Raw genomic sequence first — 27,152 nt, 5'->3', positions numbered from 1 at the left:
CAGGTAGCCTCAGGAGCCCTGCGTGGCTTGGCAGGCAGCCGTTCACTGGCACGTATTGCAAGGTACCAGTGAGTTTGGGCAGGTGCAGGCAGCAGGCTGGAGAGCAGGCAGCCCCAAAAGAATAATATTCCTATTCCTATCAACCTGTTTTTCCTCCTAAGGCTGGATTTCCCGGCCTGCCTGCCAAAAAGGAGCCCATAGCGGGGCCCTGCTGCTGCGGGGGGGGTTGTTGGGGCACTTGGGGCTCTGAGCTGTCCCTTCGCCCGCTCCCTGGCTCGGAAATCTTCCCCCGTGCAAAACCAGCCGGCTTTGGGGAGGAAAGGATTGCTTTTTTTCATTCCTCCTTTCGCTGGAGCTTCGTGGGCGAGGGCCACCCACCAGTCTGTCACCACTAGATGGCAATCTGTGACCGCGGCAGGTGACTTCCTGGGTGCTGGGGTGCCCTGGGCACCCAAGGGTGGCATTTTGGGGACAGAGCAGACACGTCCCATCGCAGAGGATCCACGACAGGGCATCGCCGCCGCTGCCCAAATCCGTGGCTCCAATTCCCTAAGCTGTGCTGGGGGGGGGGGTTTATAGCCATTAAGAGCTTTTTTTAATAAGTTTTTAAAACGTTTTTCCTCACCGCGTCCTGTGGCAGGGAGTCCCCTGAGTGACCGGCAGCGCCGACAGACAAACCACCCGAGGAGATGATGGAAGAGCCGCCTGTGTTTGTGCGCGTCCCCGACGCCGCAGGTGTGTTAATGCAAGTCACGAGTCCGTCAGGGGACAAGCGGGGACAAGTTGACCTCAAAGCTCGAGCAGCAACACGAGCCGGGCGGCGTGCGGTAGCTATAAACAGCCGCTCGCCCCGAACGGGCGCCTCGCTGTTGTTTGTACACACGAGGTGATGGAGCCGGGCCCTCGGAGGGGATTTTGGGGAGTGTTTGGGCCCCCAAAAAGAAGCCCCTGAGTTTGGCAGCCAGGCTGGGACCATCGTCCCCGGCTCATGCCGCTGCTCCGGGCTTCCCTGAGGGCGATGGGTGCGGGTGGGCGAGGGGAGGAGGAGGATTTGGTGACCTTCCAGGTGGGCCGGCGGCCGAACAGCTGAGGGAATGGCTCAGAAATAGAGCGACGGGGAAGAAATGAGTCACCCCGGGCTGGAAATAAACGGGGCCGCGGGCACCGGAGGGGAGCCGAAGGCGGCTCCTCGCCCGCGTTTTTGTCGGGAAGGAGGAATCGCTCGCAGTACCCCTTACCGAGACGCTCCTCGGGGCTGAACCCGCAGCCCTTTTGGGGGAAAAGCATCAAGAAAACATTAAAAAAACGGAGGACGCGAGAGTCAGGCGTTGTCAATAATTTATCACAAGCTGTATATACAGAGACAAGCTCCGGCGGAGGGTCGGGGAAGGGAACCTCGCTCCTCGCTCCCGGCGGGGCTCTTGGCATGCCGGATCTTCCCCATCAACCCTCGCCGGCTAAATATCACCGGAGCCGGGATTCCCCTCCGGAGTTTCTCCGGTGGGCGACGAGATGCGTTTCTCTGCGTCGGCCCCTCGGTTCCCCTTCCATGGGGAAGCGTTCCCGTCCCCTACCCCCACGTCCCACCTCCTTCCCAAATCACCCAAATAATTAACGAGAGAGGGAGGGAAAAGGGAACCCCGACCCCTCAGATCTTGATCTCAGTCCGGAAGGTTTGCTGGACGTGATCGGCGTGCTTGGCGGGCTGTCGCTGAGCCCGGATGGTCAACGTGCCGTCGTCCCCCAGCGAGGACGACACCGACGTGGGGTCCACGTCTTCGGGCAGCTGGCATTTGTGGGTGAAGGTGTTCATGACGGTGCCGTCCGCAGCCAGCTGGGGGGAAAAAAAAAAACAACCCAGAAAATGGGTGAAAAAGGGCGATTTTGGGGTGCAAGCGGGATGGGGGTCTTGTTCCCTGCCCTTGGGTAAGGCTGGCGGTCGCGCCTTGTGTGTGGGGGTAATATTTATCTCGCCGAGGGGACGGGCGGGATGCGGGTGGGAGCTGGGGGGGACAAAGGTGCTTTTTTTGGGTTCCCACCCCCCCAGGAGAGGCACGAGTTTGTTGGGTCTCGTGGGCTTCACTCCTGCAAAATACGGGGCGAAAAGTGGAGGAAATGGTGAATTAAACCCCACTGGGGTTATGGCCGGGGCCACTAGGAAGTTGGGTGGGAGTTGGGGGGGGGTCCTCCGCTCGAGGATTTTGGGGTTCCCCCCAGACTTTGGGGGTGAGCGGGGAAGGGAGGGAGCGCCCACCTTCTCGGCGTGCACCTCGATCTGGTTGTTGGAGGTGGTGACGATGATGTCCTCGGGGGCGAAGTCGCTGACGTCCACCGTGAACTGATAGGTGTTGCCCAAGGTCTTCACCGTGCCGGTGTTGCCGGGTCGAGCTGCCGGAGAAGGAGGGGTGGGGGGGGGTCACAACCACATTTCGGTGGGGGTCTTCCCCTAAACGCCTCTCCCACGGCTCCCGACTCTTTCCCAAACCCTCTGGGACAGGAATGTGCTGGCGTGGGGGGGGGAGGCATTGCTGACCCCCTCCCTTCACCCCATCTCCCAGCCTTAAAAATAGGGTGTCCGTCCCCCGTGTGTCGTCCCCCCCCCCCAAACTCACCTGGGAACCCCAAAGTCTCGCCGCGGGGCCGGACGAAGCTCCCGAAAAGCTCCATGGTGCCGGCGGGCGACGCTGACCGGTGAAAGCTGCTCTCCGATCGGAAAGCGGCCGAGGATTTCACGTTCATCCACCGCTTACCCCCCGCTTCCCTCCCCACCTCCGACCCCCAGCTCCCGCCGGGGAGGAAGAGCGAAGCCCCCTTCCTCGTCCTCCTCCCGGCGAAGGCGAAGCGAGGCCGGTTATTTCGCGGTGGGGGGGGTGGCTTGACGAGCTTTTTAAAGCCTCGTTAAGGCTCCCGGCCGCCTGCCAGACCTCTCGTAAAACGGGCTAAATTTAGGTCTTGCGCCGGAGACGGTGGAAATTTTTCCCCTCTCCTTCCCCCCCCCCCCCCCCCCGCCCCGCTTCCCAACGCCGTGGAATGCGATAGCGGCGTTCCTGTCTATTATTAAGGAATAATAATGATAATTAATTAAAATACTTATTAAATACTCCCCGCCTTGGGATGTACTTGAGGATTGGGAGCTTGGAGGTGGCGGGGTGGAGGCGGCGGGGGGGGGGGAACCCGGCTCGCTCCGGCCCGAGCGGGTCCGTTGGCTTCGTCAAGGTCGTTTTTAATGAGCTCGTTTGCAAACTCAGTCTGGCAGCGGAGGCCGAGGTGGGAGGACCGGTGAGGGGTGCTGAAAAAAGGGGGGGGGGGGGCCTGTCCCCCAAAACATCCCTGGGATGGAGCGCCCCGTCCCCGGGGGGCTGCGGGAGGAGAAGGAGGAGGAGAGGGTGCTGGTGTCGGAGCAGAGCTGGAGACCCTGCCCCGAAGCCCGGAGGAGGCTCCGAGGTGAGACCCCCACCCAAGGAGGGGGACCTTGGGGGTGGCAGGGTGTTTTTTAGGGGGGTCAGCACCCTCTTGCCCCCCCCCCCGCCCCCCCACAGGGTGCCTGGAGCGGGTGAAGCGGCAGCTTTTCCGCGTCGGGGAGGATTGGTATTTCCTCTTCATCCTGGGGGTCCTCATGGCCACCATCAGCTTCGTGATGGACCTCCTCGTCTCCAGGCTCTACAAGGGTAAACGAGGGGCTCCCGCGGGGAGGGGGGGCTTCGCCCGCTGTTTGGGGGTTCACCAAGAATGGGGGGGGGGGTGTGTCTTTTGGGGGGGGGAGGGAGCACATCTCCCCTCCCGGCGCTTCTTCTCCAGCCCACCGGTGGCTTTACCAAGAGGTCGGTGACATCTTGGTGCTCAAGTACCTCTCGTGGACCATGTACCCCACGGCGCTGGCGGCCTTCTCCACTGGTTTCTCCCAAAGCATCACCCCGTACTCGGGAGGTGAGCCGGCTTCACCCCAAACCCCCCCTCCCCCAGTAACGGGGGGACCCCTAAAATTTCAATAACTCACCCCCTCTCCAGGCTCCGGCATTCCGGAGCTGAAGACCATCCTGACCGGCGTGGTGCTGGAGGACTACCTGGCCATCCAAAATTTCGGAGCCAAGGTAGTGGGGTTGACCTGCACCCTGGCGTGCGGCAGCACCGTTTTCCTCGGCAAAGTGGTGAGGGATCTCCCCCCTTCCCGGTTCCCGGCATCGCCGGTGGTTTCGGTTGGCGCCGGGGTGGTGGTAGGGGGGGACACGGGGACGCTCAGCACCGTGTCCCCCCCCTCCTCGGCGCCCAGGGACCCTTTGTCCACCTCTCCGCCATGGTCGCGGTGTATTTGGGGAAGATGCGGACCTCGGTCATGAGGGAATACGAGGTGGGGATGCTGCCCCCCCAAAAAATTAAGGGGGGGGGGGCATTTCCCCCCCCTAAAAATCAGGGGGGATTTTATTTTACACCCCCCCCCAAAAAAAATTGGGGTTATAGCTAACCCCCCCTCTCCCCACAGAACAAGTTCAAGCAGAATGAGATGCTGGTGGCAGCGGAAGCCGTCGGGGTGGCCACGGTTTTCGGGGCACCCATCAGCGGTGAGGACCCCCCCCCATCCCACCCTGAGGACCCCCAAAGCCCCCCCCTAAAGCTCCCCACCTCCCCCCCCCATTTTTCCAGGGGTGCTTTTCAGCATCGAGGTGATGTCCTCCCACTTCGCCGTGCGGGATTACTGGCGGGGCTTTTTCGCCGCGACCTGCGGCGCCTTCATGTTTCGCCTCCTCGCCGTCTTCAACAGCGAGCAAGGCAAGGCAGGGTGGGCAGGATGCGGCCCCCCCCCTTCCCCTTTACCCCCCCGGGGGAGGGGGGGGTCCTGTAGCATTTTTGGGGGGTGCCCAGCCCCCAAAACCATGCACTTATTCCTCTACCCCCCTCCCCAGAAACCATCGCCGCTGTTTTTAAGAGCGACCTCAAGATCGATTTCCCCTTCGACCTCCTGGAGACTTTCTTTTTTGCGATTTTGGGGTAAGGAGGGCCCTGCCTGTACCCCTGCCTGTACCTCTGCCTGTACCCCTGCCTGTACCCCTGCCTGCCCTCTCCTCCGCAGGGCCGTCTGTGGGCTGGTGGGCTGCGCCTACCTCTTCTGCCAGCGCTGGCTGCTGGCGGCCGTCAGGGAGAACCGGCTCACCGCCAAGCTGCTGGCCACCGAGTTCGTACCGGGCGTCTGTCTGTCTGCGCCCTGCACCCTGTGTGTCCGTGCGTCCGTGCCGTGCAGCCTGCGTGTCCGTGTGTCCCCCCCCATGCAGCCTGCACGTTCCCCCATGCACCCTGCGCGTCCGTGCGTCCGTGCTGTGCAGCCTGCACGTCTACCCTGCGCATCCGTGTGTGTCCCCCCCGCACCCTGCACACGCTGCACCTCCACCCCATGCACCCTGGGCATCCGTGTGTCCACCCCATGCACCCTCAGTGTCCGTGTGTCCACCCTGTGCATCAGCCCCATGCACCCTGCGTGTCCGTGCATCCGTGCCATGCACCCTGAGTGTCCATACGTCCAACCCATGCACCCTGCCCATGCACCCTGCGTGTCCGTGTGTCCACTCCATGCACCCTACACATCCACCCCATGCACCCTGGGTGTCCGTGTGTCCACCCCATGCACCCTGAGTGTCCATGTGTCCACCCTGTGCATCAGCCCCATGCACCCTGCGTGTCCGTGCATCCGTGCCATGCACCCTGAGTGTCCGTGCGTCCAACCCATGCACCCTGCGCGTCCAACCCATGCACCCTGCGTGTCCGTGTGTCCACTCCATGCACCCTACACATCCACCCCATGCACCCTGGGTGTCCGTGTGTCCACCCCATGCACCCTCAGTGTCCGTGTGTCCACCCTGTGCATCAGCCCCATGCACCCCGAGTGTCCGTGCGTCCAACCCATGCACCTTGGTTGTCCGTGTGTCCGCTCCACGCACCCTGCGTGTCCGTGTGTCCGCTCTATGCACCCTACACATCCACCCCGTGCACCCTGGGCGTCCGTGTCCACCCCGTGCACCCTGGGCGTCCATATGCGTCCACCCCATGCACCCTGGGCATCCATGGGTCTACCCCACGCACCCCGTCCGTCCGTCTGTCCCTGCGCCCCCCAGCCCCGCCTCTCCCCCCCTCCAGCAAGCCCGTCTACACGGTGCTGGTGGTGCTGCTCCTCGCCTCCATCACCTTCCCGCCCGGGCTGGGGCAGCTGATGGCTTCCAGGGTGAGTGGGGGGGGGGGGGGTGTGTGGGTGGGCACGGGGCTCCCCAGGGTACCCCAACACATCCCCAACGGGTGCTCAGGATGTCCGTCTGTCTGTCCTTCCAGCTCACCATGAAGGAGTATCTCACCTCCCTCTTCGACAACCGCACTTGGGGCGCGCTGGTCCCCAACGCCTCCTCGGTGGCCGACCCCTCCGGCGTGGACCCTCGGGGGCTCTGGCAGGAGTGGTGCCATCCCTCCGCCACCATCTTCGGCACCTTGGCCTTCTTCCTGCTGATGAAGGTAGCCGTGTCCCCCCCTCCCAGTCCCTCTATGTCCCCCCCGCCCTGAGATGGTGTCCCCATGGGGATGACACTTCCCCCCCCCCCTCCCACCCCCTCGGCTGGGCTCTGACCCCCCCCCCAGTTCTGGATGCTGATCCTGGCCACCACCCTGCCCTTGCCCGCCGGCTACTTCATGCCCATGTTCATCTACGGTGAGTCGGGGCGTCTGCTGGCCTGGATCAAGGGGGGGTAGCCAGCCCTGGGGGGGGGGGACAGGGGGGGCAGTCAGCCTTGGGGGGGCAGCCAGCACTTTTGGGGGGGGGGGGGGTGTGATGTACAGGGGGGGCTGGCAACCCTAGGGGTGCATCCAACCCTTGGGAGGGGTACAGGGAGGGCATCCAGCCTTGGGGGGGGGGGACAAGGGTTGCATCCAGCCCTGGGGGGGGGGGACATCCAGCACTTTAGGGGGGATCCAGCCCTTGGGGGGGGGGGGGGCACACTGGGGTGCCATCCATCCCTTGGAGGTGGGGGTACAGAGGTTGCATCCAGCCCTGGGGGGGTACAACCAGTCTGGGGGGGGGGGGGGTACAGGGGTTGCATCCAGCCCCAGGGGGGGCTGCAGGAGGGTGGTCACCTCCAGTTGCACCATTTGGGGGGGGTGGGGGGGTGTCTCCTGGGGTCTCCCCACCTTTCCCCTCGCCCTCCGCCATTTTAGGAGCCACCATTGGGCGCTTGCTGGGGGAGACGGTGGCCCTGCTCTTCCCCCGCGGTCTCCATTCGGAGGGGGACCCGCGCCTCGTCATCCCCGCCGGCTACGCCCTGGCCGGTGAGTCGGTGGGGAGAGGGGGGGACACCCATGGGTGGGGGACACCCACCACCCATACACTGACCGCCCCCCCCCCCCCCCCTGGTTCTCCACGACAGGCGCGGCCGCCTTTTCGGGCTCAGTGACCCACGCCATCTCCACGGCTTTACTGGTGTGCGAGGTCACCGGTCACCTGGGCCACGTCCTCCCCGTCGTCCTGGCCGTGCTGGTGGCCAACGCCATCACCCAAAAGCATCAACCATCCTTCTACGACTGCACCATCATCGTCAAGAAGCTGCCCTACCTACCCCCCATCCGCAGCCGGCACATGGCGTAAGGGCCCCCCCCAAAGAAAACCCATATTTTGGGGTGATTTGCTGTGAAATGATGGAAATTTGGGGGTTTTATGGCTCACCAGCTCCTACCAAGTGGTGGTGGAGGAGTTCATGGAACGCCGGGTGGTGGCCTTGGCCAAGGGCGATGGCTTCGAGGAGGTGCTGGTGGCCTTGGATGCCTCCGCTGATGCCGAATACCCCGTGGTGGAGAGCGCAGGTGGGATGTGGGGGTACGAGGGGGGGGGGTCACCGTGACCAGGGTGGGACGTCACCGGCCTTGTCCCCCTCTTCCAGGGTCACCCACGCTGGTGGGCACTGTCAGCAGAGCCCAGCTGGTCACCTTCCTCCAGAGCCACAAGCATCCCCAGGCACACCCAGAAGAGAAGGTAAATGGGGGGGGGGGGTGTGAGCACCCTGCCGCACCCAAAAAAGCTGTTTTTCCACCCAAAAATTAACACGTCACCTTCCCCAAGCTGGCCACCGCGGGGACGCTTGGGGACAACTGCGCCATCAAGCCCATCATGCTCCAGCTCTCGCCGTGGATCTCCCTGCACCAGGTTTGGGGGGGGGGACCGGACACACGTCCTGATGGGGCTGGGAGCCCCCAAACCCCCCCCTCCCTGCCCCCCCCCCCCCCAAATTCTGTGTCACGGTGAGGGGACGTGGCGGGGTTGGCTTTGTCCCCACACGTCCCCGTTGTCACCTCCCCCAGGCCCATCACCTCTTCGAGCTGCTGAAGCTGCAGCGCATCTTCGTCACCCGCTTCGGGGAGCTGGTGGGAGCCGTCAGCCGGGTGGAGGTGAGGGGGGGGACACGACAGAAAAGGGGGTGACAAGGGGGGGGGGGGACACAAGAGGGTGACAAGGAGGGGGGGGGACGACAAGGAAGGGACAAGCCCCCATCCCACCTCCTCTGTCCCCTTGCAGCTGCGGAGAGCCATCGAGGAGCTCGCCAACCCCAAGTGATGACTTTTGGGGACCGCAAGGGACCCCTCCCCAGGGATGTCACCCATGGAAAGAGGGGGGGGGTCCTGACACCCCCAGATGATGCGGGTCCCCCCCACCCCACCCCGGGGGGAACCCAGGCATCCGGGCTGGGGGGTAGGGGGGGGCCGGTTCTCCGGCAAAGCGTGCTCTTGCATTAAATACAGCAATCCATCAATGCTTCCTCTTCTTCCTCCTCCTCGCCCCACAGGGTTCAGTTTGGGGGGGGGGGGGGGGGGGGGGGGGGGGGGGGGGGGGGGGTCACCCACCCCCCCCATACCCCACACCAGCACTCAAAACCCCCAAAATCACCCCAAAACTGCACCCAGCCCCAGGACATGCACCGAAGTGCCCCAGTCTCTGCGACCCCCCCCTGCCATGGACCTCCCCTATAATTATTGGCGCATAATTATCCTTAATTATTGCAATTAATAAAAGTGGCGGGTGTTTTGCGACCCCAAGATCCTGGGGGAAATGGGGGGGGTCTGAGCTCCCCCCCCCCAGCTCTTTGGTACCCCCCCAAAACTGGGGCGCAGTGGTTTTGGGGGGGGAGCGGAGGGTGCGGCGGACGCTAACGAAGACGTAATTAAGCCCGCCGGGGTAATTAAGCACGGCAGGGCAGGTTGGGTGAGGCGGGCATGCCCGGGCCCAGCCGGAGGAGAGGTGAAGCGGGGTCAGCACCAAGGAGACACCCCAAAAGCGGAGTAGGCGATGGGAGAGGCACTGGGATGGGTGCTGGGATGGGTGCTGGGGTGGGGGTGAGGTTGCTGGGAGGCAGGGAGGGGCTGCAGCACCCATGTGCCCCATGGAGGGTGCTCGGTGGGGTGAGGGGACCATGAGGAGGGGGACCACAGCACCCATGGAGGGTGCTCAGTGGGGTGAGGGTGCTCGTAGGGTGATGGGACCACAGCACCCATATCACCCATGGAGAGGGTTCTCAGTGGGGCGATGGGACCATGGGGAGGGGGACCACAGCACCCATGGAGGGTGCTCAGTGGGGTGAGGGTGCTCGTAGGGTGATGGGACCACAGCACCCATATCACCCATGGAGAGGGTTCTCAGTGGGGCGATGGGACCATAGGGAGGGGGACCACAGCACCCATGGAGGGTGCTCAGTGGGGTGAGGGTGCTCGTAGGGTGATGGGACCACAGCACCCATATCACCCATGGAGAGGGTTCTCAGTGGGGCGATGGGACCATAGGGAGGGGGACCACAGCACCCATGGAGGGTGCTCAGTGGGGTATGGGGACCACAGCACCCATATCACCCATGGAGAGGGTTCTCAGTGGGGTGAGGGAACCATGAGGAGGGGGACCACAGCACCCATGGAGGGTGCTCAGTGGGGTAAGGGTGCTCGTAGGGTGATGGGACCACAGCACCCACATCACTTGGGGAGGATGCTCAGTGGGGCATGGGGACTGTAGCACCCACAGCACCCATGGAGGGTGCTCAGTGGGGTGAGGGTGCTCATAGGGTGATGGGACCACAGCACCCACATCACTTGGGAAGGATGCTCAGTGGGGCATGGGGACCGTAGCACCCACAGCACCCATGGGTGATGCTCCCTTCCCTAGCCGTCACCCCACGCCTGCTCCCACGGGGATTAGGACGGGAGTTTCACCAAAACCGAGCCAGGCACCGGGGTGGCAGCGGTGGGGGGGGGGGGCACCCCAAAAGCCCTGCTTGCCCCGTGCCTCAGTTTCCCCATCACCCTTATCCGGCCCCGCCGTAAGCAAACAGAGATAAGGCGCTGCCGGGTGCTGCCGCACACCCAAATCCGGTGTGTGTGTGTGTGTCCCCCCCCCGCCACCCTGCCGCCTCCTCACCGGGTGCTGCTGGACTTTGAGCCGGGACCGAGAGCGGCGGCAGCAGCGGCGGGGCTGAGACCGGCAAACTCCTGACACGCGTGGGGCATCCACAGGCCCGAACGCCCCGAAATAGGGTGAAAACCACCCAAACGGCGGCTTTCGCAGCAAGATGCTGGGCCCCCCTAAACCACAGCCCCCCCCCCCCAGCTTTTTTTTATGGTTTTGGGTAAAAACCAAACCAAAACAACCCTTTTTCCGGCTTTTTTCCACCCAGTTATTTGCAGGCACCGGGCAGCCGGCCCCGCTGTCGCCGCGGCTTTGGGTTTGGCTTTGGGGGAGCGGCGGGTGATAAAAAGTCCAAATTCCTCATGGATTTTGCCAAGGAAAAGAGGCCCCGGATAGGAAACCCTCCTCGAGCTGTGTGCAACCCCTTAAAAATCCCTTAAAACCCCTTAAAAAAACAACAACAACCCTTAAAAATCCCTTAAAACCCTTAAAAAACAACAACAACCCTTAAAAATCCCTTAAAACCCCTTAAAAAACAACAACAACCCTTAAAAATCCCTTAAAACCCCTTAAAAAACAACAACAACCCACCTTAAAACCCCTTTAAAAAAAAAAAAAACCCACACCTTAAACCCCTTAAAAAAACCCAACCAAATTAAGTTGTTTTTTTTTTAACCCCCCCCTTAAAAACCCTTAAAGAAAAAATCCTTAAAACCCCTTAAAAAAAAAAAATAATCCTTAAAACTCCTTAAAAACCCTCTTACAACCCCCTAAACTCCCTTAAAAAAAACCTTAAAAACTCTTAAAAATCCTTAAAACCCTTAAAAACTCCTTAAAAATCCTTTAAAACCCCTTAAAAAACTCCTTAAAAATCCTTTAAAACCCCTTAAAGCCAGGGGAAAAAGCCCCCCCCATCCCTCTTTGCCCCCCAAATTCCTGCAATCTCTGCAAGCCAGTGGGAAACGACGATATTATAGGGGAAAAAAAAGAAAGAAAAGAAAAAAGACACGTTTTTATTCAAATCAAAACCCCACGAAAATCCCCCAAACCCCTGAAAATCTATGAAAAAAAAAAAAAGGGGGGGGGGAAAGGGATCCGGGTTTTGGGTTTTTTTTTGATTTTCCCCCTTTTTCTCTCCCGAATCTGACACGACCTTCGCTTCCCCGCAATAAATATACAAAAATAGAATAAATTAGGTTAAAAAATAAAAGGTAACACTGGCAGATCAGCGTTAAAGGGGGGGGGGGGGGGGGGGGGAACAACCCACCACCCAAAAACCTGGTGGGAGAGGAATAAATAGGGAGGAAAAAAAAGCAAAAATAAGCCAGTTTTGGGGCTGAGCCCTTTTTTTTCTTTCTTGAAATGTGGGGGGGGAGAAGAGGCAACCCCCCCAAAACACCTCCTCCAGCCCAAAATGAGCTTGAAATTTAATTTCTATAATTTTTTTGGGGGGGGGGGGAGGAGGATGGAGGTGCCACCCGTTTCGTCCCCAACCCCGGGGATAATATTAATAATAATACTATAAAAACCCCTTAATAATAATAGAAATAATAAATAAACCCCTCGGGGAGGAGGGGGCTGGGTGTGGGTGTGTGTGTGATGTCTTCATTTCATTGCTTTCAAGTATTTTGGGGGTGCAGGGGGGGGGGGGGGTGTTAAATGGGGACCCCCCCGGCGCCGACCTGCTCCTGCAGCCCCAGCAAGCTGTAGGCGATGCGCTTCTGGTGCCCCGGCAAACGCACCCCGATTTTCTTGATGTCGCTGGGAATAAAGGGGAGAGGGAAGGGGGGGGGGGGGGAGAAAATGGAAGGGTTATTGGGGGGGAAAGAGCCTGAAAAGGGGCTGGGGGGGAGCGGGGTTTTGGGGGGGGGGGGGGGGGGGGAGGATCCCCTGGGGATGGATCCAGCCCTGAGCGTCCCATGGGAACAGATCCAGCCCCAAATATTGCCCGGGGATGGATCCAGCCCTGAGCATTCCACAGGCCGGATCCAGCACCAAGCATCTCCTGGGATATATCCAGCCCTGAGCATCCCATGGGGCCGGATCCAGCCCCAAACCCCTCCCAGGGATGGATCCAGCCCTGAGGATCCCATGGGAACAGATCCAGCCCCAAATATCGCCCAGGGATGGATCCAGCCCTGAGCATCCCATGGGAACAGATCCAGCCCCAAATATCGCCCAGGGATGGATCCAGCCCTGAGCATCCCATGGGAACAGATCCAGTCCCAAATATCGCCCAGGGATGGATCCAGCCCTGAGCATCCCATGGGAACAGATCCAGCCCCAAATATCGCCCAGGGATGGATCCAGCCTGAGCATCCCATGGGGCCGGATCCAATCCCAAATATCGCCCAGGGTTGGATCCAGCCCTGAGCATCCCGTGGGAACAGATCCAGCCCCAAATATCGCCCAGGGATGGATCCAGCCCTGAGGATCCCATGGGAACAGATCCAGCCCCAAATATCGCCCAGGGATGGATCCAGCCCTGAGCGTCCCATGGGAATAGATCCAGTCCCAAATCTCTCCCAGGGATGGATCCAGCCCTGAGCATCCCATGAGGCCAGATCCAGTCCCAAAACCTTCCCAGGGATGGATCCAGCCCTGAGCATCCCATAGGAACAGATCCAGTCCCAACTATTGCCCGGGGATGGATCCAGGCCTGAGCATCCCATGGGAACAGATCCAGCCCCAAATATCGCCCAGGGATGGATCCAGCCCTGAGCATCCCGTGGGAACAGATCCAGTCCCAAATATCGCCCAGGGATGGATCCAGCCCTGAGCATCCCGTGGGAACAGATCCAGCGCCAATTATCACCCAGGGATGGATCCAGCCCTGAGCATCCCATGGGAACAGATCCAGCCCCAAACCCCTCCCAGGGATGGATCCAGCCCTGAGGATCCCATGGGAACAGATCCAGCCCCAAATATCGCCCAGGGATGGATCCAGCCCTGAGCATCTCGTGGGAACAGATCCAGCCCCAAATATTGCCCAGGGATGGATCCAGCCCTGAGCATCCCATGGGAACAGATCCAGTCCCAAATATTGCCCAGGGATGGATCCAGCCCTGAGCATCCCATGGGAACAGATCCAGTCCCAAATATCGCCCAGGGATGGATCCAGCCCTGAGCATCCCGTGGGGCCAGATCCAGCCCCAAACCCCTCCCGGGGATGGATCCAGCCCTGAGCATCCCATGGGAACAGATCCAGTCCCAAATATCGCCCAGGGATGGATCCAGCCCTGAGTATCCCATGGGAACAGATCCAGCCCCAAATATCGCCCAGGGATGGATCCAGCCCTGAGCATCCCATGGGGCCGGATCCAATCCCAAATATCGCCCAGGGTTGGATCCAGGCCTGAGCATCCCGTGGGGCTGGATCCAGTCCCAAACCTCTCCCAGGGATGGATCCAGCCCTGAGCATCCCGTGGGAACAGATCCAGCCCCAAATATCGCCTGGGTCTGGATCCAGCCCTGAGCATCCCGTGGGAACAGATCCAGCCCCAACCTCACCCTATTTTTGGGGGACCCATCACTGCCTCCTCCCCCCACAACCGCGCCATTCCCAGGGGACAGACAGCCGGACATGGCTCATCCCGACCTCCTGAGGCCAGATCCTGGCCGGGGAACATCTAATTTTATCCCATCCCTTCGGCCAACGCCGCCAACGCCACGGAAGCCGCTTCCTTTCCCAGCACGTCCCTGTCCCCGCGGGAGCCGGAGGGGACGGAATGGGGACAGGAGGAGGACAGCGAGGGGACAGCGTGGGGACACCATAGGGATACCGAGGGGATACCACGGATACAGTACGAGGATACCACGGGGACACCACGGGGACACCACGGGGACTCACTCGCTGGTCATCTGCAGGACCTTCTCGATGGTGCTGTAGCCCGAGGCCATGAAGTGCTCCGTGTACTGGGGCATCCTGATGGACTCCAGCCACTCCGGGACGGAGCGGAAGGGGACGCCCTCCGAGCCACTGGTGCTGGGCAGGCGGATGGAGACCCTGGGGCAGGGACAGGAGGCGGGGGCGTGAGAAACGGGGCAGAAAGGGCAGGATGCAAAAACACAGTGCAAAAATGGAAGGATGCAAAAAAAAAAAAAACAAAAAAAAAAACCCGGTGCAAAAATGGACGGATGCAAAAAAAAAACCGGTGCAAAAAGGGAAGGATGCAAAAAGTGATGCAGAAAGGGCAGGATGAAAAACAACGGTGCAGAAATGAAAGGATGCAAAAGCACAGTGCAAAAATGAAAGGATGCAAAAGCACAGTGCAAAAATGAAAGGATGCAAAAGCACAGTGCAAAAATGAAAGGATGCAAAAAGCGATGCAGAAAGGGAAGGATGCAAAAAATGACACAGAAAGGGAAGGATGCAAAAACACAGTGCAAAAATGAAAGGATGCAAAAAAACTCATGCAGAAATGGAAGGATGCAAAGAGTAACACGGAAATGAAAGGATGCAAAAACACAGTGCAAAAATGAAAGGATGCAAAAAGTGATGCAGAAAGGGAAGGATGCAAAAACACAGTGCAAAAATGAAAGGATGCAAAAAGTGATGCAGAAAGGGAAGGATGCAAAAAATGACACAGAAAGGGAAGGATGCAAATAATAATGCAGAAATGAAAGGATGCAAAAAGTGATGCAGAAAGGGCAGGATGCAAAAATGATGCAGAAAGGGCAGGATGCAAAAAAAACCCGTGCAGAAATGGAAGGATGCAAAGAGTAATGCAGAACTGAAAGGATGCAAAAACACAGTGCAAAAATGGAAGGATGCAAAAAGTAATGCAGAAATGGAAGGATGCAAAAAGTGATGCAGAAAGGGCAGGATGCAAAAATGATGCAGAAAGGGCAGGATGCAAAAAAACCCGTGCAGAAATGGAAGGATGCAAAGAGTAATGCAGAACTGAAAGGATGCAAAAACACAGTGCAAAAATGGAAGGATGCAAAAAGTAATGCAGAAATGGAAGGATGCAAAGAATGGTGCGAAAATGGAAGGATGCAAAAAAAAGGTGCAAAAATGGAAGGAAGCAAAAAATGATGCAGAAATGAAACAATGCAAAAAAAGTATGTGAAAATGGAAGGATGCAAAAAGTGATGAAAAAATAGAGAGGGAAAAAAAAGGCACAAATGCAAAAAAGCAACACCTAAATGTCAAGATGTGGTGTGCGGAAGTCAAGAAGTGTGCAAGAATGCAGAGCTGCAAAAACCAATGCAAAAATGCAGAGACGCAAAAAGCAACACACAAATGCAAAGGTGCAAAAAAGAGTGCAAGAACGCAAAGACGCCAGAAGCAAGGCGAGAATGCAAAGGTGCAAAGCCAACGCAAAAATCCAAAGATGCAAAAAGGAGTGCAGGAATGCCAAGATGCAAGAGAGCACGCAAGAATGCAAAGGTGCAAGGACGCAGAGATTAAAAAAGCGATGCAAGAAGGCAAAGGTGCAAGAATGCAGAAATGCAAAAAGCGATGCAAGAATGCAAAGGTGCAAGGAGGCAAAGGTGCAAAAAGCGATGCAAGAAGGCAGAGATGCAAAAAGCGATGCAAGAATGCAAGGAAGCAATAAAGAAGTGCAAGACTGCAAAGGTGCAAAAAGCAATGCAATAATGCAAAGGTGCAAGAATGCAGAGATGCAAAAAGCGATGCAAGAATGCAGAGATGCAAAAAGCGATGCAAGAACGCAAGGAAGCAATAAAGAAGTGCAAGACTGCAAAGGTGCAAAAAGCAATGCAATAACGCAAAGACGCAAAAAAAGAGTGCAAGAATGCAGAGATGCAAAAACCAACACAAAAATGCAGAGGTGCAAAAAGCAACACAAGAACGCCAAGGTGCAAAAAAACGATGCAAAAAACGCGGAGGTGCACAAGAGCACGCAAGAGCGCGATACCGCAAATTGCGCCCGCCTTCCTTACCCCCCCCTCCCCCGTCCCGTCTCGCTCCGTAGCTCACCGGGGGTCGAAGTCTGCCAGCGCCTTGAGGGACTCGGGGGCGCGGATGAGCTTGTCGAGGATGCTGACGATATCGGCGAACTTGGGGCGCCGGCTGCGCTCCTGCTGCCAGCATTGCATCATCAGCTGGTAGATGGCGGAGGGACAATCCAGCGGGGCGGGGAGGCGGAAGCCCTCATTGATGGCCTTCATCACCTACGAGGAGGAGGAGGAGGTCGAGTGGTGCTCCCCCCCACCCCCAAAAAAGCTGTCCGTTCGCAAGAAACCCCCCCCAAAAATTGGTGGTGGAGGAGGGTGGATGCTCACCTCGTGGTTTGAGAGCTCCCAGTACGGTCGCTCGCCGTAGGACATCACCTCCCACATGACGATGCCGTAGCTCCAGACGTCGCTGGCGGAGGTGAACTTGCGGTAGGAGATGGCTTCGGGTGCCGTCCAACGGATGGGGATCTTCCCACCCTACGGCAACGTTGGGGGTCAACCTCTGCCCCCCTCAAAAAAAACAAAACCCCCAAACCCCGCCACGGCCAACCACCCCACCTCGGTGGCACTTACGCTGGTGGTGTAGGTGGCTTCAGGGTCATCTTCCAACACCCTTGAAAGCCCAAAGTCGGACACTTTGCACACCAAGTTGCTGTTCACCAAGATGTTCCGGGCGGCCAGATCCCGGTGGACGTAATTCATGTTGGCCAAATACTTCATGCCGGCGGCGATGCCCCTCAACATCCCCACCAGCTGGATGACGCCAAATTCCCCTTCTTTTTCCTGGGGGGGGGAAAAAAGGGGAGAATCCGGCCTCGAATCCATCTCTCGGGGGGGGGGGGGGTGTTTTGGTGGTTCCACCATCCGGTGATCCTCGCCTCGGGGAGGTGGGACGTTGCCACCACGCTTCACCTACCCGCAGGAATTTATCCAGCGCGCCGTTCTCCATGTACTCCGTGATGATCATGAAGGGCTTGTCTGTAGAAAAAAAGATCCAAAAGGAGTCAAAAAAAACTCCCCTAAACCTCCCCCCAAAACCCCCACCCCCCCCAAAACACCCCCCAAAACCCAACTCCCCCCCCAAACCAAACAAAACCCTCAACCCCTCCACCGCAAAATCCCCCCCAAACCCCCCAACAACTCAAAAACCCCCACCATCCCCCCCCCCAAAAAAAACCCAAAACCCCAGCCCCCCAAAAACCAAAACAAAACCCCCAAACCAAAAAATCCCCCCAAAAAAACCCAAAGCCCCCCAAAACCAAAAGACACCATACCCCCCAAAACTCCCCAAACAAAAAAAAAAGCCCATCCACCCCCAAAAAAAGAAATCCCAAAACCAAAATATCCCCCCCAAAAACCCCAAAGCCCCCCAAAACCAAAGACACCATACCCCCCAAAACCCCCCCAAACAAAAAAAAAACCCCACCCACCCCCCCAAAAAAGAAATCCCAAAACCAAAAAATCCCCCCCCAAAACCCCAAAGCCCCCAAAACCAAACCAAAGACACCATACCCCCCCAAACCCCCAAACAAAACAAAAAAGCCCATCCACCCCCCAAAAAAAGAAATCCCAAAACCAAAAAATCCCCCCTCCAAAAAACCCCAAAGCCCCCCAAAACCAAAACCCCCCAAAACCAAACAAAAGACACCATACCCCCCAAAACTCCCCCAAACGAAAAAAAAAGCCCACCCACCCCCCAAAAAAAGAAATCCCAAAACCAAAAAATCCCCCCAAAACCCCCAAAGCCCCCCAAAACCAAACCAAAGACACCATACCCCCCCAAACAAAAAAAAAAACCACCCACCCCCCAAAAAAAGAAATCCCAAAACCAAAAAATCTCCCCCCAAAACCCCAAAGCCCCCCAAAACCAAACCAAAGACACCATACCCCCCCAAAACCCCCCCAAACCAAAAAAAACCCACCCCCCCCAAAAAGAAATCCCCAAACCAAAAAATCCCCCCCCAAAACCCCAAAGCCCCCCAAAACCAAACCAAAGACACCATACCCCCCCAAACCCCCCAAACAAAACAAAAAAGCCCATCCACCCCCCAAAAAAAGAAATCCCAAAACCAAAAAATCCCCCTCCAAAAAACCCCAAAGCCCCCCAAAACCAAAACCCCCCCAAAACCAAACAAAAGACACCATACCCCCCAAAACTCCCCCAAACGAAAAAAAAAGCCCACCCACCCCCCAAAAAAAGAAATCCCAAAACCAAAAAATCCCCCCAAAACCCCCAAAGCCCCCCAAAACCAAACCAAAGACACCATACCCCCCCAAACAAAAAAAAACACCACCCACCCCCCAAAAAAAGAAATCCCAAAACCAAAAAATCTCCCCCCAAAACCCCAAAGCCCCCCAAAACCAAACCAAAGACACCATACCCCCCAAAACCCCCCAAACCAAAAAAAAACCCCACCCACCCCCCCAAAAAAGAAATCCCAAAACCAAAAAATCCCCCCCCAAAACCCCAAAGCCCCCCAAAACCAAACCAAAGACACCATACCCCCCAAACCCCCCCAAACAACGCCCCCAAAAGAAATCCCAAAACCAAAAAATCCCCCCCAAAACCCCAAAGCCCCCCAAAACCAAACAAAAGACACCATACCCCCCAAACCCCCCCAAACGAAATCCCCCAAACCAAAAAATCCCCCCCCAAAAACCCCAAAGCCCCCCAAAACCAAACCAAAGACACCATACCCCCCCAAAACCCCCCAAACCAAAAAACCCCCCCCCAAAAAAGAAATCCCAAAACCAAAAAATCCCCCCCAAAAACCCCAAAGCCCCCCAAAACCAAAACCCCCCAAAACCAAAGACACCATACCCCCCAAAACCCCCCAAACCAAAAAAAAACCCCACCCCCCAAAAAAGAAATCCCCAAACCAAAAAATCCCCCCCCAAAAACCCCAAAGCCCCCAAAACCAAACCAAAGACACCATACCCCCCCAAAACCCCCCCAAACAAAAAAAAAAACCACCCACCCCCCCAAAAAGAAATCCCAAAACCAAAAAATCCCCCCCCAAAAACCTCAAAGCCCCCCAAACCCAAAACCCCCCAAAACCAAACAAAAGCCCCCCAAACCCAAACAAAATCCCCCCCCAAAAACCCCAAAACCCCCCCAAAAAACCCCCTAATCCCCACCCATCGTTGCTCAAAACCCCCTCTTTTTATATAGCCTTTTTTTGGGGTGTTTTGCAGGGAAATTGGGGGTTTTTTTGGGGGGGGGGACACACACGGGCACTCACACTTGGAGACGACCCCTTCCAGGCGGATGATGTTGTGGTGGCAGAACTGGCCCATGATGGTGGCTTCGCTCAAGAAGTCCACCCGTTGCTTCTCCGTGTAGCCCACCTTCAAGGTCTTGATGGCCACCGGCACCTCCTTCTTACCACGCTTCAGGGTGCCCTTGTAGACCTCCCCAAATTCACCTGCTCGGAGGAAGGGGGGGGGGGACATTGAACCCCCCCAGCCTGGTCCCATTTTGGGGTGTCTTTGAGGTGACGAAGCCACTTGAGGACCTACCGGCGCCGATGACCTTTTGGCGGGTGATGGAAGATGGAGGGATCTCGGTGGTGAACTTGAGCATGGCTTGGTTGGGGTCTTCGTAGGTGTGCGGGTCAACGTAGGTCTTGAGGGGCTTCAGCTGGTCTGTGGGGTGCCGGGGAGGGGGTGTAGGTCAGCACCCATGTCACCCCCCCCACCCACCCATCGCCGTTGACCCCACCATCCCATTGCTCACCTGACTTGGAGAAGTAGACGTCCTCGGTGGACTGGCGTGGCCGTGACCTCCTCCTCCTGTGGAAAAGCAGCGGTTTGACCCCCCCCCCCCAAAAAAATCACCCCTCGCCCATCTTTGGTGATGGAAAAAAATGGTATTTTGGGGTTTTTGGGGGGTTTGGGGTTTTTTTTTTTATCTCCTTACCGCCGGAGAACGTAGAGGAGAACAGCCAAGAGGAGGAGAACGAAGAGGACACCAGTGACGGAGCCGCTGATGACGGCGGCGGATGCCATGGCCTCGGCGCCTGCGGGGACAATTCGGGGGGGGGTTTGGGGTCAACCTTGCACCCCCTGGACCCCCCCCCCCCCCCCAAAATCCTGTCCCCCACCCCCCAGGATCCTCACCCTCGGGCAGGGTCTCGAACTCGTGCTGGGGGCTGTAGGCACCGTGGCCATCCGGGGTGAGCGCCTGGACCCGCACCACGTAGGCGGTGGCAGGGGACAACTTGGGGAGGGTGACGGAGGTGCCCTCGCAGCGCAGCACCGAGTAGCTGTTCTCGTCCACCTGGGGACATGGGTGGGGGTGACACGGGTGGGGGTAAGGGTGGGGGTGACACGGATGGAGGGGTGACACGGATGGAGGCAAGGATGGGGGGGTGATGTGGAGGGGGGCGTGATGTGGAGGGGGGCAAGGATGGAGGTGACATGGATGGAGGGGTGACATGGATGGAGGGGTGACACGGATGGAGGCAAGGATGGGGGGGGTGATGTGGAGGGGGGCAAGGATGGAGGTGACACGGACGGAGGGATGACACGGATGGAGGGAAGGATGGGGGTGACATGGAGGGGTGATGTGGAGGGGGGCAAGGATGGAGATGACATGGATGGAGATGACATGGATGGAGATGACATGGATGGAGAGGGGACACGGATGGAGAGGGGACACGGATGGGGGCAAGGATGGGGGGGACACGGATGGAAGGGGGACACGGATGGAAGGGGGACACGGATGGAGGCAATGATGGGGGTTACATGGGGGGGGTGATGTGGAGGGGGGCCAGGATGGAGGTGACACAGATGGAGGGGTGACACGGATGGAGGGGCGACACGGATGGAGGCAAAGATGAGGGTGACATGGGGGGGGTGATGTGGAGGGGGGCAAGGATGGAGATGACATGGATGGAGATGACATGGATGGAGGGGGGACACGGATGGAGAGGGGACACGGATGGAGGCAAGGATGGGGGTGACGTGGAGGGGGGCAAGGATGGGGGTGACACGGATGGAGGGGTGACACGGATGGAGGGGGGACACGGATGGAGGCAAGGATGGGGGTGACGTGGAGGGGGGAAGGATGGGGGTGACATGGATGGAGGGGGGACACGGATGGAGGCAAAGATGAGGGTGACATGGGGGGGTGATGTGGAGGGGGGCAAGGATGGAGGTGACACGGATGGAGGGGTGACACGGATGGAGGGGCGACACGGATGGAGGCAAGGATGGGGTGACGTGGAGGGGGGAGTGATGTGGAGGGGGGCCAGGATGGAGGTGACATGGATGGAGGTGACACGGATAGAGGGGGGACACGGATGGAGGCAATGATGGGGTTACATGGGGGGTGACGTGGAGGAGGGCAAGGATGGAGGTGACACGGATGGAGGGGTGACACGGATGGAGGCAAGGATGGGGTGACGTGGAGGGGGGAGTGATGTGGAGGGGGGTAAGGATGGAGGTGACACGGATGGAGGGGTGACACGGATTTGGGGGTGGTGGGCTGAAGCCGCGCCACGGGACAGACCTTCTTGCTGTAGGTGACCTCGTACTTCCAGACCCGACTCTGCTGCCGCGGTGGCACCGTCCAGGAGAGGACCAAGGTGGTGGCCGTCCGTCCATCCAGGCTCACCGATGTCACCCGGGGTGGCTCTGCCGTGGGGACAGCGACGTCGCGGAGGCGTCCCCATGGGGGACGGGGACGTCGCGGAGGCGTCCCCATGATGGAGGGAAGGTGTGGGAGATGCTGGTTGGCCCCTTACCCGTCTGGTTGACGCTGATGGTGGTGGCAGCCACGCTACGGTGGTGGCTGTAGGGTGACACCCCGTTCCGGGCTTCGACGGTGAAGGTGTAGTTGACGTGCGGCTCCAGGTCGGTGACGGTGACCCCCGTCCCCGTCAACCCCCGGGGGGCTGCAAATAGTGGACCCCCCCGTCGCAGGGACGGCACTCCCCGCTCTCCGGCCAGCATTGCTCGCAGGTGACGCTGTAGGTGACATCCCCACGGCCACCCGGGTCGGCGGGGGGGGACCAACGTAGCTGCACCGTGGCCCCCAGCCCCACGGCCGTGACGCCTTGCGGGGGTGAGGGGGGACCTGGGCGGTGGGGGGGGGAACAGAGAGCAGAGAGAGGGGGGGGTCAGGGGGTGGCGATGGCTGCGCCGTGCCTCAGTTTCCCCCCCCCCCCACCCCCCAAAAAAAAGGTCACTTACGGGTGCAGGGGTCGGTGGGGGGGTCGGCGGGGGCGCGGAAGAAGCCGTCCTGGCAGGGGCAGGCAGCGGCGGCGGCAGGGGAGGGCAGGGTGTGGGGCGGGCAGGGCTGGCAGCCGCTCGGGGACACGGTGGCCTTGAAGGAGCCGGGGGGACAAGCTGGGGGACGCACAGACACAGGCGACATGACACACGCGCAATGACACCGGTGAGACCCCGAATCCCCCCTCCCCACCCACAGCATCCTCAGCCAGGTGGGTTTTGGGGGGGGGGGGGGGGAAGGAGGCATCACCCCCCCCCCCTCCCCACCCCGAGCACGCAGAGTGGGGATTTTAGGGTATTTCACCTTATTTTGCAGGTTGTTATTGGGACCCCCCCACCCCCACCCCAGCCCACCCATCTCCTGGCTGAGCCCTGCCGCGCTCGCCGCACTAGTGGTGCTCAAGGGTGAGGATCGGGGCGGGGGGAGGAGGGTGTTTCGGTGCTGCCTCCCTATTCCTCCACCCCAGATTGGGGATTTTAGGGTATTTTGGCTTATTTTGCAGCTTTGTGCCCCGCAGGGGGGACGGGACCCCCCCCCTCCCCCCAACCCACCCGGCTGAGCCCTGCCGCGCTCGCTGCACTAGTGATGCTCGAGGACGAGGATCCAGGGCGGAGAATTTTGGGGCCAACACCTCATTTCTTTGACCCAGATTGAGGATTTTAAGGTATTTCACCTTCTTTTTGCAGCTTCTATTATTCTTGGGACCCCCGTCCCCTGGCTAGCCCACCTCTCTCCCGGCTGAGCCCTGCCGCGCTCGCCACGCTAGTGATGCTCAAGGTTGAGGATCCAGGGTGGGGAATTTTGGGACCAACACCTCATTTCTCTCACCCAGATTGGGGATTTTAAGGTATTTCACCTTCTTTTTTGCAGCTTCTATTATTATTGGGACCCCCGTCCCCCGGCTAGCCCACCCCTCTCCTGGCTGAGCCCTGCCACGCTCGCCGCACTAGTGATGCTCGAGGACGAGGATCCAGGGTGGGGAATTTTGGGGCCAACACCTCATTTCTCTGACCCAGATTGGGGATTTTAAGGTATTTCACCTTCTTTTTTGCAGCTTCTATTATTCTTGGGACCCCCGTCCCCCGGCTAGCCCACCCCCCTCCCAGCTGAGCCCTGCCACGCTCGCTGCACTAGTGATGCTCGAGGACGAGGATCCAGGGCGGGGAATTTTGGGGCCAACACCTCATTTCTCTGACCCAGATTGGGGATTTTAAGGTATTCCACCTTCTTTTTTGCAGCTTCTATTATTCTTGGGACCCCCGTCCCCCGGCTAGCCCACCCCTCTCCCGGCTGAGCCCTGCCACACTCGCCGCACTAATGATGCTCAAGGTTGAGGATCCAGGGCAGGGAATTTTGAGGCCAACACCTCATTTCTCCACCCCCGTGGCATGCACCGAGCTGGAGCATCCTCAGCCCCCCCCCCCCCCAAGTCCCCCCAACCACGGCTCCTCACCCCCCCCCCCCAATCCCAATTTACCAGCTCCCGCCCCAAGCCCTACCTTGGCAACTCTCTCCCACTTTCTCGTAGCCGGCCCGGCACAGGCATTCCCCGATGGGCACCAACCACTTGCCGTCGGCGTTGCAATGCAGCGCCGGCGCTTGGTCGGCCACCGCCTCCTCCACGCACGTTCCCCGCACCTCGGCTAAGGTCTGCGAGTCGACGCCGGCCACCGTTTCGGGGAAGCGAGCCATACCCCGTAAAACAGCCGGGCACCTCTTGTAATAAACCCGGACGGAAAGCAACGCCACGCAAGCTCCCAAATCCTGGAACGCCAAGTAGAAACCTTTCCGACTCAGGGGTCCCACCGATCGCACCTCAACGTTGAGTTTAACGTTCCGGGAAGCAAAATCATCCTGGACAGTGATTTCATCCGGTGCAATGGTGTCGATCTTCTTGAATTGTCTCTTCTGGAAGTTGGTGCCGTAATCCACGTCGGATTCGGCGTAGTAGAGGTTGAAGGTCTCCTTGCAGGAGCCGCCGCCGGCGGCGGGGAAGCTGTTGCAGTCGCGGACGGTGAATTGGAGTTCGATGAAGATGCGTTGGGCCGCCCCGCGGTAGATCCAGTTGGTGCGGAGCCAGTTCTCCTGCTCGCCCTCCAGCACGTTGCACACCAGGTAGATGTAGATCAAGGAGTCGTTCAGCATGTTCTGCAGCAGGTCCCACTGCCGCCCCCCCGAAGAGAGAGAAATGGGGGCTATGGGGGGGGGAAACTGAGGCAGGGTGGGCGGTGCCCCTGATCCCCGTGGATGCACTTGTCCTCATCCCCGTGGATCTCCCCATCTCCATCCCCATGGAGGTCCCTGTCCCCATGGAGGTCCCCGACCCCATCCCAATGGAGGTCCTCATCCCAATGAATGTCCCCAACCCCGTGGATGTCCCCATCTCCATGGGTGTCCCCATCCCCATGGGTGCCCCCATGCCCATCCCCATGGCTGTCCCCAACCCAATCCCCATGGAGGTCCCCATCCCCATGGAGGTCCCCCATCCCCATGGAGCTCCCCCATCCCCATGGAGCTCCCCCATGGATACCCCCATCCCCATGGAGGTCCCCCATCCCCATGGAGCTCCCCCATCCCCATCGAGGTCCCCATCCCCATCGAGGTCCCCCATGGATGCCCCCATCCCCATGGATACCCCCATCCCCATGGAGCTCCCCCATCCCCATCGAGGTCCCCATCCCCATGGAGCTCCCCCATGGATGCCCCCATCCCCATGGAGGTCCCCATCCCCATGGAGCTCCCCCATGGATGCCCCCATCCCCATCCCCATGGAGGTCCCCCATGGATGCCCCCATCCCCATCCCCATGGATGCCCCATCCCCATCCCCATGGAGGTTCCCATCCCCATGGAGCTCCCCCATGGATGCTCCCATCCCCATGGAGGTCCCCATCCCCATGGAGGTCCCCATCCCCATCCCCATGGATGCCTCCGTCCCCATCCCCATGGAGCTCCCCCATGGATGTCCCCATCCCCATCCCCATGGAGGTTCCCATCCCCATGGAGCTCCCCCATGGATGCTCCCATCCCCATGGAGGTCCCCATCCCCATGGAGCTCCCCCATGGATGTCCCCATCCCCATCCCCATGGAGGTCCCCATCCCCATGGAGCTCCCCCATGGATGCCCCCATCCCCATCCCCATGGATGCCCCCATCCCCATCCCCATGGAGGTCCCCCATGGATGCCCCCATCCCCATCCCCATGGATGTCCCCGTCCCCATCCCCATGGAGCTCCCCCATGGATGTCCCCATCCCCATGGAGGTCCCCCATGGATGCCCCCATCCCCATCCCCATGGATGTCCCTGTCCCCATCCCCATGGAGCTCCCCCATGGATGCCCCCATCCCCATCCCCATGGATGTCCCCATCCCCATGGAGCTCCCCCATGGATGCCCCCATCCCCATCCCCATGGATGTCCCCGTCCCCATCCCCGGCGCGGGCTCTCAGGGCGGTGCTGGCCAGCGGGGCCGGGCGCCTGGGTGCCTGGGTGCTCACCCCTTTGCCATAGGGCTGGGTGAGCCAGCCCAGCTCCCCCTGCGCCTTGGCGAAGTCCAGCAGCACCACTGTGGGGAGAGGAGAAGGGTGTCAGCGGGGTGAGCGCGAAGCCTGGCAGATGCCACCAGGACCCACGGACGGCCCCGGGACCTGCAGGTGCCACCCATACACCCCTTGGACCCATGGATGTCCCCCAGGATCCACAGACGTCACCCAGGACCCACAGATGCCCCCAGGACCCGTGGGTATATCCCTGGGACCCACAGATCCCTCTGGGATCCATGGATACCCCCAGTCCCAACAGATTCCCCTGAGACCCCCAGATCCCTCTGGGACCCATGGATGTCCCCAGGACCCACAGGTGTCCCCAGGACCTGCAGACACTTCCAGGATCCACAGATACCCCCGGCACCCATGTGTATATCCCTGGGACCCCCAGATCCCTCTGGGACCCACAGATACCCCCAGTCCCAACAGATTCCTCTGGGACCCCCAGATCCCTCTGGGACCCATGGATATCCCCAGGACCCACAGGTGTCCCCAGGACCTGCAGACACTTCCAGGACCCACAGATACCCCCGGCACCCATGTGTATATCCCTGGGACCCCCAGATCCCTCTGGGACCCACAGATACCCCCAGTCCCAACAGATTCCCCTGGGACCCCCAGATCCCTCTGGGACCCATGGATATCCCCAGGACCCACAGATGTCCCCAGGACCTGCAGACACTTCCAGGATCCACAGATACCCCCGGCACCCATGTGTATATCCCTGGGACCCCCAGATCCCTCTGGGACCCATGGATACCCCCAGTCCCAACAGATTCCTCTGGGACCCACAGATCCCTCTGGGACCCATGGATATCCCCAGGACCCACAGACACTTCCAGGACCCACAGATATCCCTGGCACCCATGTGTATTTCCCTGGGACCCACAGATCCCTCTGGGACCCATGGACACCCCCAGTCCCAACAGATTCCCCTGGGACCCCAACGAGAAGACCCCCAGGGACCGCCCCCCCCCCCCAAAAAAAGAGGGGAAACCGAGGCAGAGCTCTGCACCGTGCCGAGGCCGAGCAGACCTGCCG

The 27,152-nt window shown here is 59.5% G+C and overlaps 3 protein-coding genes across 7 annotated transcripts; 1 reads left to right on the top strand and 2 right to left on the bottom strand.

The window, feature by feature from the left end:
- Positions 1-1,321: 1,321 nt before the first annotated feature.
- Positions 1,322-2,754, bottom strand: HSPB7 (heat shock protein family B (small) member 7). Of its 5 annotated transcripts, none has more exons than XM_050909437.1 (3): positions 2,613-2,754; positions 2,255-2,400; positions 1,322-1,834 (listed from the first exon to the last, which is right to left on the bottom strand). In XM_050909437.1, the coding sequence occupies exons 1-3, from the start codon at positions 2,737-2,739 to the stop codon at positions 1,649-1,651; spliced, it is 459 nt and encodes a 152-aa protein (XP_050765394.1). In that variant the 5' UTR covers positions 2,740-2,754; the 3' UTR covers positions 1,322-1,648. The 5 variants fall into 5 exon arrangements, with proteins under 5 accessions (XP_050765394.1, XP_050765396.1, XP_050765393.1 ...); XM_050909439.1 differs by having other exon boundaries at positions 2,270-2,400; XM_050909436.1 differs by having other exon boundaries at positions 2,255-2,388.
- A 581-nt stretch (positions 2,755-3,335) lies between these two features.
- Positions 3,336-8,767, top strand: LOC127024931 (chloride channel protein ClC-Kb-like). The gene is made up of 19 exons (XM_050909670.1): positions 3,336-3,444; positions 3,540-3,668; positions 3,799-3,927; positions 4,009-4,148; positions 4,271-4,348; positions 4,481-4,559; positions 4,642-4,767; positions 4,902-4,986; positions 5,069-5,170; positions 6,127-6,211; positions 6,316-6,492; positions 6,616-6,685; positions 7,189-7,299; positions 7,398-7,611; positions 7,697-7,830; positions 7,908-7,999; positions 8,087-8,170; positions 8,326-8,412; positions 8,540-8,767. The coding sequence occupies exons 1-19, from the start codon at positions 3,336-3,338 to the stop codon at positions 8,576-8,578; spliced, it is 2,070 nt and encodes a 689-aa protein (XP_050765627.1). The 3' UTR covers positions 8,579-8,767.
- A 2,903-nt stretch (positions 8,768-11,670) lies between these two features.
- Positions 11,671-26,115, bottom strand: EPHA2 (EPH receptor A2). Its single transcript, XM_050909614.1, is given in 17 exon segments — positions 11,671-12,172; positions 14,262-14,417; positions 16,356-16,549; positions 16,661-16,810; positions 16,907-17,116; positions 17,250-17,311; positions 19,576-19,758; positions 19,853-19,978; positions 20,070-20,125; positions 20,253-20,352; positions 20,453-20,612; positions 21,846-21,970; positions 22,081-22,231; positions 22,234-22,412; positions 22,529-22,684; positions 24,068-24,731; positions 26,064-26,115. Coding segments are annotated over 16 exon segments (2,760 nt in total). The 5' UTR covers positions 24,714-24,731; positions 26,064-26,115; the 3' UTR covers positions 11,671-12,066.
- Positions 26,116-27,152: the final 1,037 nt, after the last annotated feature.

Source organism: Gymnogyps californianus, chromosome 21, assembly GCF_018139145.2.
Source record: "Gymnogyps californianus isolate 813 chromosome 21, ASM1813914v2, whole genome shotgun sequence".
NCBI classification, from domain to species: Eukaryota; Metazoa; Chordata; class Aves; order Accipitriformes; family Cathartidae; genus Gymnogyps; species Gymnogyps californianus.
This window is presented reverse-complemented; position numbering and strand designations above follow the sequence as displayed.

What these genes read in the sequence shown, in the direction of transcription:
- LOC127024931 (XM_050909670.1), top strand. Translation starts at nt 3,336, where the DNA reads ATGGAGCGCCCCGTCCCCGGGGGGCTGCGGGAGGAGAAGGAGGAGGAG. An exon ending in TTTCGGGGCACCCATCAGCG is followed by an intron (nt 4,560 to 4,641) that starts GTGAGGACCCCC and finishes CCATTTTTCCAG; the next exon opens with GGGTGCTTTTCAGCATCGAG. An exon ending in CATGCCCATGTTCATCTACG is followed by an intron (nt 6,686 to 7,188) that starts GTGAGTCGGGGC and finishes CCGCCATTTTAG; the next exon opens with GAGCCACCATTGGGCGCTTG.
- HSPB7 (XM_050909437.1), bottom strand. Translation starts at nt 2,739, where the DNA reads ATGAACGTGAAATCCTCGGCCGCTTTCCGATCGGAGAGCAGCTTTCAC. An exon ending in CGAGACTTTGGGGTTCCCAG is followed by an intron (nt 2,401 to 2,612) that starts GTGAGTTTGGGG and finishes CCCCCACCCCTC; the next exon opens with CTTCTCCGGCAGCTCGACCC. An exon ending in TCGAGGTGCACGCCGAGAAG is followed by an intron (nt 1,835 to 2,254) that starts GTGGGCGCTCCC and finishes TTTTCCCCCCAG; the next exon opens with CTGGCTGCGGACGGCACCGT.